The sequence below is a fragment of the Acinonyx jubatus genome, chromosome A3 (genome assembly GCF_027475565.1).
Source record: "Acinonyx jubatus isolate Ajub_Pintada_27869175 chromosome A3, VMU_Ajub_asm_v1.0, whole genome shotgun sequence".
In the NCBI taxonomy this organism is placed as follows: domain Eukaryota; kingdom Metazoa; phylum Chordata; class Mammalia; order Carnivora; family Felidae; genus Acinonyx; species Acinonyx jubatus.
In genome coordinates, this window is record NC_069388.1 from 106751744 (window position 1) to 106764785 (window position 13042).

The window sequence follows — 13042 nt, forward strand, 5'->3', positions numbered from 1 at the left end:
AGAGATTGAATTGAATCTGGAGATTATTTTGGGCATTGTGGACATTCTAATAGTATCACTTCTGATCTATGAGCAGGGACTGTCTTTCCATTTATACGTATCTTCTTCAGTTTCTTTCATCAATGTCATACTTTTCAGCACATGGTTCTTTCACCTCCTTGGTTAAGTTTATTCCTAGGTATTTTATTCTTTGTAATGCAGCCTATTACTTCTTGAGTGAAAACAATTTTCTCATTATAGGAATATGTAATCCAAAAAAAAATATCTTGAATCTAATTTGGGCTATATTTTATAATTTTAATGTATCATATTTTCATTTTTACTTTCTTTTTGGTCTATAACTTCCATTTTGCTTTATATAGGTAGATGCTCTGATGTTAAGTGCATAAATACTTACAACTGCTAGATCCTCTTGATGAATTAATCCCTTTATCATTATATAATGACCGTGTTTTTCTCTAGATACAGTTTTTGCCTTAAAGTCTATTTTGCCCAATAAAAGTATAGCTGCCCCTGCTCTCTTTTGGTTTCCATTTGCACAGAATAGCTTTTACCATTCCTTCACTTTCAGCCTGTGTGTGTCCTTAAAGCTGAATCAATTCCGTTTAGGCAGCATATAGGTGGGTCTTGTTTTTTTCATCTGTTCAGCCACTTTGTGTCTTTTGCTTAGAGAAGTTAATCTATTTACATTGAAAGTAATTATTGAGAGGTTAAGGGCTTAATAATTGACATTTTGTTCATTGTTTCCTGGTTTATAGATCCTTTGTTTCTTTCTTCCTCTCTTGCTGTCTTTGTCATTTGATGCTTTTTCTGTAGCAGTATGTTGATTTCCTTTCTCTTTTGTGTACCTACTGTAGATTTTTGCTTTGTAGTTTCCATGAGGCTTACATAAAACATCTTATAGTTATAACATTCTATTTTAAACTGATTAACAACTTCAATGGCATACAAAGGCCCTATACTTTTACTCTACCCAGGCAAAATCTCTGAGCCAGGTCGGTGTCTCTGAAAGTGTATACGTAAAGTAAAATTTTATCAAATCACGTATTAAATACATGAAAAACATCTCTTCTCAACTACAGTGTTTTTTAAAGTATTTTTTAAATGTTTGTTTATTTTGAGAAAGAGAGAGACAGCACACATGTGCTCATGGGGGGAGAGACAGAGAGAGAATCCCAAGCAGGCTCCTCCCAACGTGGGGGGCTCAGTCTCACGAACCTGTGAGATCATGACCTGAGCCAAAATCGAGAGTTGGATCCTTAACCAACTGAGCCACCCAGGTGCCCCTCTCGACTAGAGTTTTTAAAACCCTATACCAAATCTAACCAAATCAGAATGTAGGATTGAGGCTTAAGGACACGTGTTTGGAAACTTCTCCATGTATTTTTGATGCACATCCTTGGTTAAGCAACCTGTGTCAGAGAAAGTCACTAAAAAATATTAATCCTCAGAGGGATGTACTTGTAAAACTTTTGTAAAAGAATTTACCTATTTTCCCCTAGACTGACCCTTGTAAAAATATGCAGTTCCTTATCTGTCTATAATGGGCTATATCCATAACTTCGACAAAGGGTTATTATATTTGTCTGGTTTTATGGTGTCTGTATTACTTTTTTCTCTTGCAGGTGAAAATGAGTTCCTCAGTAAGAAGAAAAGGCAAGCCAGGCAAAGGAGGTGGAAAAGGGTCTTCTAGAGGAGGAAGAGGAGGCAGGAGTCACACTAGTAAATCTCATGGGGGTGGCAGCAGTGGTGGTGGCAGTGCTGGCAACAGAAAGGCCTCGAGTAGAATTTGGGATGACGGTGACGACTTTTGTATCTTCAGTGAATCGAGGCGCACGTTCAGGTCATTATGCCTTTCTCATGTTCAGAGATAGAAACGGTATCGATTTCTAATCTGTGGGACTTATACTCTTGTTTTATTTTTTTTTAATTAAAAAGTTGTTTTAAGTTTATTTACTTTGAGAGAGAGAGAGCTCACAGGAGGGGCAGAGAGAGAGGAGAGAGAGAATCCCAAGCAGTCTCCACACTGTCAGCCCCACAAAGGGCTCGAACTCATGAACTGTGAGGTCATGACCTGAGCTGAAACCAAGAGTCTGACGCCTAACCGACTGAGCCTCCCTGGTGGCCCTCCTCTTACTTTAAACCCTTGAAGGCCCCCACTTTGTAACCATTTCTAAAGGCATGATGGCAAGTAATAGCTTTTTTTTTTTTTTTTGGAAGGTTGAAATCTGAAGTTAACTTCAACTTACATGACAGTGTGAATTGAATGTAATACTGTCATTGAAACTAATGTTACCAGGAAAGCAAATATCGGAAATAGCGAAAGTGATGAAAATGATTTTAAGTATTCCTTACACATTGAAGTTTGAAAATCCCAAAATTCGACATGACTGTACTCTGTCTTTTTAGTTGATGAGTTACCTATTTTCCAGACATATCAGCCAAATCTTCACTGGTGTTTCAGGTGATGACCAGTGACAGAGTCATATCCAGGCTTCTTTCATATTCAACTTTTAAATAACAAATAAATTCTGATCATTCTAGTGAATATTTAATGAAAGTAAAGATTTTACTACTGCATGTTATGCAGTATAGGTATAGAATTCTCATTGTCTCTTAAACAGCGCTGCAAGCTGTCTACTGGAATTTTTAGAGATTAGCTATTCTCTCTTTCTCTCCCTTTTCTGGGAATAACTCCCAACTAAATATTAGTTAAAAAAGAATATAGGTGGGGCGCCTGGATGGCTCAGTTGGTTGAGCTTCCAACTCTTGACTTCAGCTCAGGTCATGATCCCAGGGTCGTGAGACTGAGCCCTGTGTTGGGTTCCGTGCTGAGCATGGAACCTGCTTAAGATTCTCCCTCTCTCTCTCTCTCTCATTCTCTCTCTTTCTCTCTCCCCCTCTGCCCCTCTCCTTCATTCACATGCACTCTCTCTCTAAAATAACATAATATTAAAAAGAAAAAAATTAAAATATGTTGTAGAAGAATATTTAATCTTATGAAAATTCCAGTTTTATTTTGATGAGGAAATAAAATAAATTATAAAAGATTGTATGTGCTGTATACTTTCATTTAAAAGTGTATATAAAGGGGCGCCTGGGTGGCGCAGTCGGTTAAGCGTCCGACTTCAGCCAGGTCACGATCTCGTGGTCCGTGAGTTCCAGCCCCGCGTCAGGCTCTGGGCTGATGGCTCAGAGCCTGGAGCCTGTTTCCGACTCTGTGTCTCCCTCTCTCTCTGCCCCTCCCCCGTTCATGCTCTGTCTCTCTCTGTCCCAAAAATAAATAAAAAACGTTGAAAAAAAAATTTTTTTAAAGAAATAAAAGTGTATATAAAAAGAATTGATATGAATTACGATGACTTCTGTTTTCTTTTTTCCAGTGAACATGTATTTATTATTACTTTTTTTGTAATCAGGAAATAACGATAAGGTCAGTAAATATTTCAAAAGTAAGGCCTAATATTCCCATTGTTTTCAGATTGGGCACCTAAAACAGAATGAAATAAATGCTTTGCGTGTAACATTTCTTTCTCAAGTCTCTACTCTCAACTGCAGCAGGAGTCATCATAGCATTACTTTTTCCAGAGGATTCTTGACTTAGTGAAGCCAGATTTAGTGATTAGGAATCTAACCAGGTTGTTTTTTTTCCCCAGCAGTTGCAAGATAATGAAGTGTGGTAAATACTGTAGAAAAGGGGAAATTCTTCACAGTCATTGTCATCTTTTGTAAAACACTTGACAGTCCAGTCCATATTGTATCTGTTTGAGGACTGTGAGGAGAGCGTAAGAGTTCTGGTCACAGGTAAATGTGTCCTTTGCAGACCTAGCAACAGTAGAAAAGGAGAGGCACGCCCCAAATGGAAGCCCGAAGCCAAAATGCCCCTTCAGACTCTGCATATGACTTCTGAGAATCAAGAGAAAGTGAAAGCTCTTCTCCGAGACCTGCAAGAACAAGATGCGGATGCTGGATCTGAGTGAGTTATTTTATTTGAGTCAATTATTATGTTAAGGAAGATGTATCGGCAGTGGGGGCAGTGGGGGCAGTGGGAACGTCCCTCCGTCCAGTGTGTCTTTGGGATGCTTTTCAGTACTGATCCTATTGTGACAATGTGATTAGTTGAAAGTGAGCCAAAAGCAAAACAAGAATAATTATTCAGCAGCAGTTTTAGAGTGCGTTTGTTTTGCAATATCTGGGAGCAGTACAGATTGCCTTTGCGTCTTTTCTTCTGAGGACAATACTGATATGGATTCAGTAATTGCTTTATTGACAGCCTTCCAAATAAAACCCTGCAGTGAACAAGTAGACGTGTTGTTCGAGGAGCAAATATTGAGTTGATCAGCTGAAGTCTTAGGATTACACTTTCTCATAACCATCTGCCTCAGAGAAACAACTTTTAATATTTTGGCTGTTTTTGCTCTGTGATTTCAGTCAAAGAAGTCAATGCATTCCATTCACCAGAACCGATGGGTGGGTCAGTCAACAGTTCAGCCTCCGTCTTACCTACATATCTCTTACCTGCCTTAGATTTAGGAAAGGTGGTTAGGCAAAGCAAAAAATCAGGGATGGTTTTTATGAATGAGGAGAAAGAGGATGGCCAGGGCTTCTGTGGTTAAGAATACAGGCTCTGGGGTCACACTGCCTGGGTTAAAATCTCTAGTTGCTCTTTGCTGTATAACCTTTGACAATTACTAACCCTCTCTAACTTTTAGTTGATCATCTGAAAAATGGACATCCCAGCAGTATCTGATCGAGGGTTGTGGGGAGATTTTTAAAGAGATAGAACACGTACAACACTTAGCATAGAACCTGGCATTAATAAATGCCTGATAAATATTAATTGCCAAGATAGAAGTTAGATCCGTAAAAGTTCAAATCAGTGACTGAAGAATGGTTAGGATCCTGTGTCCTTTGGCTCCCTGAATTAAATTCTTAGACTCTTGCTAAATTTTACTTTGAAGTAAGTGGAACTTTAATAATATGAACATGTTACCTTTGTCAGAAGAGGCATTTCTGGGGAAGAGGAAGATGACGAGCCTGATTGTGATGATGAACAGTACTGGTCTGCTGGCCGAGAAGCTTCCCTTGTTCCCGACTGTGACCCTTTGGAATGTGCTGGCTCAGGCCTAGTGGAGCCTCCTAATCCAGAAGTCACAGTCTCAACATTTGCAGTCCAGAAACTTGCCAGGTGATTGCTTTCAACATTTACGGCGGCTGGGGGAGAACTGAAGAAACTGGAATCACATTCCAAACCCTACTCCCCCCTCCTGGAAAGCTCTCCTGTTGCAGGGGCTGCTGCGGTGCTGATGTGCCTAATACCCTCTCTCTCAGGACAGGGTGACTAGGGAGGAATCCATGTTACCAGGGATACTTTCTCAAAATGCCAATCCTGCCTATATACAGTTATAACTTCACGTGAGCATGTTTAAATGAACTTCACTTCTGTGATTTGAAATTACTCAATATTTTTTGTCATGTTTCACACTTGGTAGGTATGGGTTCCACCCTGAACGCTGTCAGGCAGCCCTGCGGATCTGTGATGGAGATGTGGGGGCATCGCTGGAACATCTGCTCACACAGTGTTTTTCAGAGACATTTGGGGAGAGGATGAAGCTCTCTGAGGCGGTTGCCCATGTGAGTGTGGATGAGTGTGTGGAACAGCGGCAGGAAGAGGCATTTGCTCTGAAGTCAATCTGTGGAGAAAAATTTATCGAAAGAATTCAGAACCGCGTCTGGACCATTGGATTGGAATTGGAGTATTTGACGAGTAAATTCTGCAAATCAAAGCGAAAGGAAAGCACCAAAAATACACAGGAGACTTCACTTGAAATCTGTAAATTTTACCTCAAAGGAAATTGTAAATTTGGATCAAGATGCAAATTCAAACATGAAGTGCCCCCAAATCAAATTGTCGGAAGAGCAGAAAGAATTGTAGATGATTCTCATCTTAATGTTCATGAAGATGCCTCTTTTTTATATGAACTTGAAATTCGATTTTCTAAAGACCACAAATACCCCTATCAAGCTCCCCTTGTGGCATTTTATTCCACCAATGAGAATCTACCTCTGGCTTGTCGTTTACATATCTCTGAGTTTCTTTATGGCAAGGCCTTGACATTTGCAGAAACTTCCGAACCTGTTGTATATTCTTTGATGACCCTTTTAGAGGAAGAATCAGAAATAGTCAATTTACTAACAAATACCCATCACAAATACAGTGTCGCTCCTGTGAACTTTCCGCCAGTATCGTCTGGGACCAGAATAAATAATCCTGTCTGTCGTAAACCAGTGATCCCAAACAATTCTTTCGCTCCAAATCAGACTCCTGAAGGTATGGAAGGCTTTGATTGAGTGGAGGGTTTTGTGGAGGGGGCATTCAGGATGGATTAAGGAAGACCAAGCTTCTGAGGGCTTCTCTAGGATCTCCCGGTGATCTTAGGCCAATCAGTCTCTTCAGTCCAAGGGCAAAAGGGAATGAGAATCCCCTGAACTGTGGCCTGACTTTAATTGAAAGCCCCAGTTTTGTCACTGTGATTGGGCTGTCTGCATTGAAAGTTTGTAGTGATACAGAAGTTTATTCTACAGTTCGGGGTTGGAAGAACCCTAAAGCATCTTCCCAGAAAATCTGTTTGATTTAATCCATTTGGTTTCACATGTTTACTTCTGATGTTTTACATGGAATTACTTTCAACTGAGTTTTTAGAGATATTTCTCTTTCCACAGTATACTAGACCCCCAAAGTCCATTAGTGTTAAGGCTCTTTATGAAGTCCTAAACCCTCAGTTTAAAAAATGTTTGTGGAACCTTCTGGCTTGATCGCTTTGCGGATTTGCCGTACAGATTCGTACACCACAGTTAAACTCCTTTTTCAAAGTTCTTCAAGGAATTCTTATTTGTTGCCATCTTTCTTTGAGAGAAACAAGTTTTCCTGATTTCACAAGAGTTCTTAGGTAAACATCAGTAAGTAGAGAACAATGAAACTGCATTAAGGTGTGGATGGCATACAGTTGGCCAGGTTCACTCACTAGCCACTTGCTGCCAAACAGCAGTTTCTAGTATGTGGGATTCAAATATATTCCTGGAGAAATGACAGATTGTGTGACAGGGCCTTTTTTTTTTTTAAGTAACACCTTTATTGAGATACAATGTACATACTATAAAATTCACTCTTTTAAAGGATACAATCCAGTGGCTTTTTAGTATATTCACAGAGTGGTGCAACCATGACAACTATTTTTTTTTTTTAATCTTTATTTTTGAGTGAGAGAGAGACAGAGCGTGAGCGGGGAAGGGGCAGAGAGAGAGGAAGACACAGAATCTGAAGCAGGCCCCAGGCTCTGAGCTGTCAGCACAGAGCCTGACGCGGGGCTCCAACTCAGGAATGGCAGAGCCGAAGTCAGACGCTTAACTGACTGAGCCACCCAGGCGCCCCAACCATGACGACTGTCTAATTCCAGAACATTTTGATCAACCCTAAAAGAAACCCCATACTTACTAGCAGCGAGTGCTCATTTCTCCCTTTCCTCAACCCTTGACAACTATGAATCTACATTCTGTGTCTGTGCATTTGCCCATTCTGTATACTTCCTGGAAATGGAATCATACAATATGTGGCTTTTGTGATCGGCTTCTTTCACTCAGCATAATGTTTTCAAGGTTTGTTCATGTAGGATATATCAGTACTTCATTTTATTGCTGAATAACACTCCATTATAAGGACATGCCATATTTTGTGTATTGATTTATCATTTGGTAGACATTTGGGTTTCATGTCATAGAATTTTAGGAACACTTGCAAATAGTTGAAACTGTCAGTTAGTTCCTTGAATGTAAAGAGTCTACAGAATTAAGAAAGCATGCCATGATTTTTTTCTTCTTCGTTTTTAATTTGGTTTAGCAATAGCCACTTATTCCTAATTAAAGTATATTTGAAGATGCATTTTAAGTTCTTTAGCAGTAGAAGTAGTTGTTTGAAACGAATGAACCTGCTTTATTCAAGTTTTAGCTTTTTCTCCATCTTACGATTTTTTTGTTGTTGTTACTTTGTTAGAGAGTGACTCTCCCCCTTTGCTAAAGAAAGGGCTCCATATGGAAAATGTTTCCTTTTATCCCCTGCAAGTTGAAAAAGAATCAGAACCTGAGGAGGATTCAGAGGAGGATGAAGGTCCTGCACCAGTTATAGTGGAGAATGAGAGCTATGTGAACCTTAAGAAAAAGATTTCCAGAAGATATGACTGGCAGGCAAAATCAGTACATGCTGAAAATGCTAAACTCTGCAAGCAGTTCCGAATCAAACAGGTAGGGTGTTCCCAGAGATTGGCTAGCATTGCCTCCCTACTGTACAGATGAACTGGTTAGGAGTTAGAAAGCCTCGCTACCCTCCCTAGTATGCTTTTGTTTCTCTTTAACTCCGTGTGGTCAGTTTCTGCAAGCCACAGCAAACTTGGGTGCATGTTCTAGATAGTTTTGGAAAATCCAATGGCTGGTGAAAGTGAAATGCACGCATATATACCAAATATCTCAGAATCTTGTGGCTCTGGTACTATGACAGGCAATCTGATAAGTGAAATGAAAATTAGTGCTGTGATTTATATTAGAAAAAATAGTGGAGAAAGGAGAAGGAGGGACTCTGACTCCATTTGAGAGAATCCTAGGATGAATAACTTGCCTAAGGTCACATAGCTACCAGGTGGCCACACAAGGGCTTCAAGTTAAATCTCTGTTTCCAAAGTCCATATTGTTTTTATCCCATTCACATGAAGATTGTTTTCAAAGAACCTGTAAGTGAACTGTTAGGGCAGGGTTGGATGTAGGACAAAAACAAGTTGCTTCGCCAGTTTGGGGATTGGATTGGATGCTGTCTAGCAGCATTTCTAATTGTGAAGTTCTGATTCTGATTTTTGACACAGCATAACACTATGGCATACGTAGTGCAATGCCTATAGAACATCAAAATGAATAGAAATTCACACCATAAGTAGTAAGATAGTAAAAACAAAAAATTACATATTCAGTTTGATCAGTTTTTGTGTTTAGAGGTGATAAATTTATATGATAACATTATATGCAGAAAATGATGTGTTAATGTAAATTTCTTATATTATTCAAAAATATATCTTTAGATTTAATATATGCTACAATGTTTATTGGCCATTGGACGTCAGACTGAGTTACATATATGTGATGTGTGGCCAAAAAGAACCTTTCATGAGTGTTCTTACTATTACTGATTTTAGTAAAAATCTGATAGAACTATGCTATCCAGTGTGGTAGCCCCTGGCCACATACAGGTGTTTAAATTTAAGTTAATTAAAATTAAATAAAATTAAAAATTCAGTTCCTCAGTAGCACTAACCACATTTCAAATACTCACTAGCCACATGTAGTCAGAGGTTGTTCTTTTGGACAATGCTATTATAGAAATTTCCATTAACATGGAAGGTTCTATTGGATAGTGCTGGTGCAGAGAATCCTGCTAGGAAGAGCTGGGTAGTGCTAAACAAGAGGCTTATTTCTCTGACAAGATCTTGCAGTTTATTCAGATGTAGGAAAATCACAAGATTTCACAGCTTTCTCTGGCTGATTCTCTAAGCAGCCTTCTGCTGAAGTCACCAGCCCCCAATCCTAACAAATCTGCAATTTCTGTCTCTGAACAAATTGTTAAAGAAAGAGCAGAAAGGGTGGGTCTAGCTATGAGATTCCAACCTGAGATCTTTGTGAAAGATGATTCAAAGTAACGTAACTGATGCCTTATCTTTTATATTATTAGGCTTCCAGACAGTTCCAGGCAATTCTGCAAGAAAGACAATCACTCCCTGCTTGGGAAGAAAAAGAAACTATTCTTAAATTGTTGAGCGATCACCAAGTGCTTGTTATAAGTGGTATGACTGGGTAAGAATGCAATTTATTTGTAATGCAGCTTTCATCCATGAATATGGTATGCACCCTGGTTACCATAACCAGTTCTACTTGTAAAAAAACTAGTAACTGTTGTTATTTGTGCTTTACTTGTCAGATATTAAATAATATTTCACAGAACCTAATTTTACAGATCTTTAGCCAACAGACCCAAATTACAAACAAAAAACAAAAAACATCTCAGGAATCCATCAAGTAATTTATAGACATTGCACACCTCTTCCCTGAGACAATTTTAAGGTAAAAGGTCTAAATGAAGACTTTTACCAGGCCCATTTTTAAATGTAAAGGATAGTTCTAGAACATTTAACTTAGAAACTTCCATCTGCTAAATTTATTCTGATTTCCTTAGAGCTTTTATTTGTTCATTTAATAACAACTTAGGGCATATTATTTTTCCTACTTTACCCTTTTTGCATGTTATCCAAATTTATTTAGCAGCGATAGGTTGTAGCCTTAATTTAGTTCTCTATTCAAAAGTATTTAACCTAATAATTACATTCGTGCCCAGACTCACCAATATAGTAGTAATTTGAGATCTTCCAGTTTCTTGGGGTGTCTGGGTGGCTCAGTCAGTTAAGAGTCTGACTCTTGATAGCAGCTCAGGTTGTGATCTTGTGGTCATGGGATTGAGCCCCATGTCGGTTCAGTGTGGAGCCTGCTTGGGATTCTCTCTCCCTCTCCCTATGCCCCTCTCCCCTGCTGGCCCTCTCTTTCTCTCAAAATAAATAAATAAACATTTAAAGAGATCTTCCAGTTTCTTATATTTTTAAGAAAAATTTTTTAATGTTTATTTTTGAGAGAGAGAGAGAGGAGGACAGCACAAGAGGGGAGGGAGGCAGAGAGAGAGGGAGACACAGAATCTGAAGTGGGCGCCAGGCTCTGAGCAGTCAGCACGGAGCCCCACGCGGGGCTCGAACTCACTAACTGAGATCATGACCTGAGCCGAAGTTGGACGCTCAACCGGCTGAGTCACCCAGGCGCCCCTCAGTTTCATATCTTTTTAACCTCAGTCTACTTGTAGCCAAATCAGTAAGATAATACATAAAAATCATAACATAATACTCCCATTTCTTTAGGATTCAAACATAGAGGTCATTTGTAGTGGTGTTTACAGAACTTAATCTAATGTCTGTTCAATTGTCTCAATTTTACAAATGATACTAAATGATTATTTGATTGCCCTGTTAATCTGAGTGCAAATTCCTAGCAGTTATGAGCTGTAGGTAACAAGTCAGTAGGTCAGTTTAGAAGATAAATGAAGTGGAACACATTTTATCATAATCAGGTTTCTCACTTTCCTCACTGCACATGATTGTTTTGGGTTTTTTTTTTTTTTTTTTAGTTTGGTTTTTGTTTTTTTGGTAACTAGCACTTGAAAACTCTCATATTAGGACTTCTTTGTTTTGACATACAGATGTGGAAAAACCACACAGATTCCTCAGTTTATTCTGGATGATTCTCTGAATGGACCACCTGAGAAGGTGGCCAATATCATCTGTACGCAACCCCGACGAATCTCGGCAATATCTGTTGCTGAACGTGTTGCTAAAGAAAGGACAGAAAGAGTGGGTCTGACTGTGGGGTACCAGATCCGGCTGGAAAGTGTCAAGGTTCGTATGCTCTGCTTGTTTCCTGATAACAGAAATTTAGTTTTCAAGTATAAAGAGTTTTTGGGGTCCGGAGACACATGGGCAATTTGGGATATAGACTTAGGTAGGGCTAAAGACCTTTCAGAAATATTTTGGTATAAACTCTTATTTGGGTGTACTTAATTTCCTCTACCTTTTATTCTGAGGCACCTGGGTGACTCAGTCATTTTAAGCATCCCACTCTTGATTTTGGCTCAGGTCGTGATCTCATGGTTCATGGGATTGAGACCTACATCATCAGGCTCTGTGCTGGTTGCACGGAGCCTGCTTGGGATTCTCTCTCTCCCTCTCTCACTCTGCTCCTTCCCTGCTTGCCTGCACATGCGAGCACACTTTCCCCCTCTCTCTTTTAAAATAAAAGAAACATTTTTTTTTAAGGCCTTTTATTCTTTATTGGCAGAAGTGATCTAGTAACTGCTATTTTACTCTTAATCCTGAGACTTAATCCATTTAACCAAATAAGGAACAAACAAATTTAGAATTGGGTTTATTATTCACTGTTGTTTTTATGTTTTATAATACTTTTTGAATGTTTTTTATGAGGTTTAAACTTAAATTTTTGATATAAAGTAGAAAAGCTTTTACTGTTGTTGCCAGAAAGAAACTATGCATTTAGTGTGGTTTCAGATTAAATGCAACTGCTGACGTTTTCAATATTCTTTGTCCCTATCCATTCAAAATGGCCTTGCCATTTTGGCTTTGAAAGTGTTCCCTGGGGTGCCTGGCTGGCTCAGTCAGTAGAGCATATGACTCTTAAGCTCAGGGTCATGGGTTCAAGCCACGTGGGCTCAGGTTGGATGTGGAGCCTCGTTAAAATTTAGAAAAGAAAAAAGAAAGAAAGAGTTTCCTTTTTTCAAAAATTCCATGAATGCCTTCTATGCCCTTTTCTGTGTAAGTCCTCAGCCACCAGACTGTTGTACTGCACCACAGGCGTGCTGCTGAGAAGGCTGGAGGGAGACACAGCTCTACAAGGAATCACCCATATCATTGTTGATGAAGTTCATGAGAGGACAGAAGAAAGGTAAAACAAAGATTTTCCAAACAAATAGCCACACACATAAAATGAAGACATGGCTGAAAGAATTTTGTTCTGTTTCCAGTTCAGTTTCACAGAGCTAGAGAGGAAGGCCACAGAGGAGGCCCAAGTTAGAGAAGAGGAACGCTTTCCTGATCTCCAGGGTCTGTAATACTAAAAAGGCTAGGAGGGCATATGTTCATCACTAGAAGAGTCATCCTGTCAGATGGACATCTTCTCCCAGGAGATACTTAACACCTCCTGGGCATCATGCTGAGCTGGGCACTGTACTTAGGAGTAGCAGATGTAAGGCATGCTGTAGTTGATGGATTGGTCAGTATGTCCTTCCTTCTTTGTTCATTTGGTCCGTCATTCAGTCCTGACATTCTTTCATACATTTATTGAGACTGTATTAAGTGCCAAGTGATCTGTTAATTGCTGGGGTTGCTATAGTGAGCAA

General features: G+C 39.3%; 1 protein-coding gene across 3 annotated transcripts in view; it reads left to right on the forward strand.

Annotated features, from left to right (window-relative positions):
• The window catches only part of DHX57 (DExH-box helicase 57), a 55804-nt gene that overhangs the window by 7173 nt on the left and 35589 nt on the right, over positions 1–13042 (forward strand). For 2 of the 3 annotated variants that reach the window (XM_015076745.3, XM_027033590.2), the window contains exons 2-9: positions 1626–1843; positions 3821–3973; positions 5000–5185; positions 5490–6328; positions 8048–8295; positions 9767–9888; positions 11333–11528; positions 12464–12588. In XM_015076745.3, coding sequence (XP_014932231.2) covers positions 1632–1843; positions 3821–3973; positions 5000–5185; positions 5490–6328; positions 8048–8295; positions 9767–9888; positions 11333–11528; positions 12464–12588 — 2081 coding nt within the window. In that variant the 5' untranslated portion in view covers positions 1626–1631. The remainder of the gene's footprint in view (positions 1–1625; positions 1844–3820; positions 3974–4999; positions 5186–5489; positions 6329–8047; positions 8296–9766; positions 9889–11332; positions 11529–12463; positions 12589–13042) is intronic. The other variant, XM_027033592.2, reaches the window with a different exon arrangement.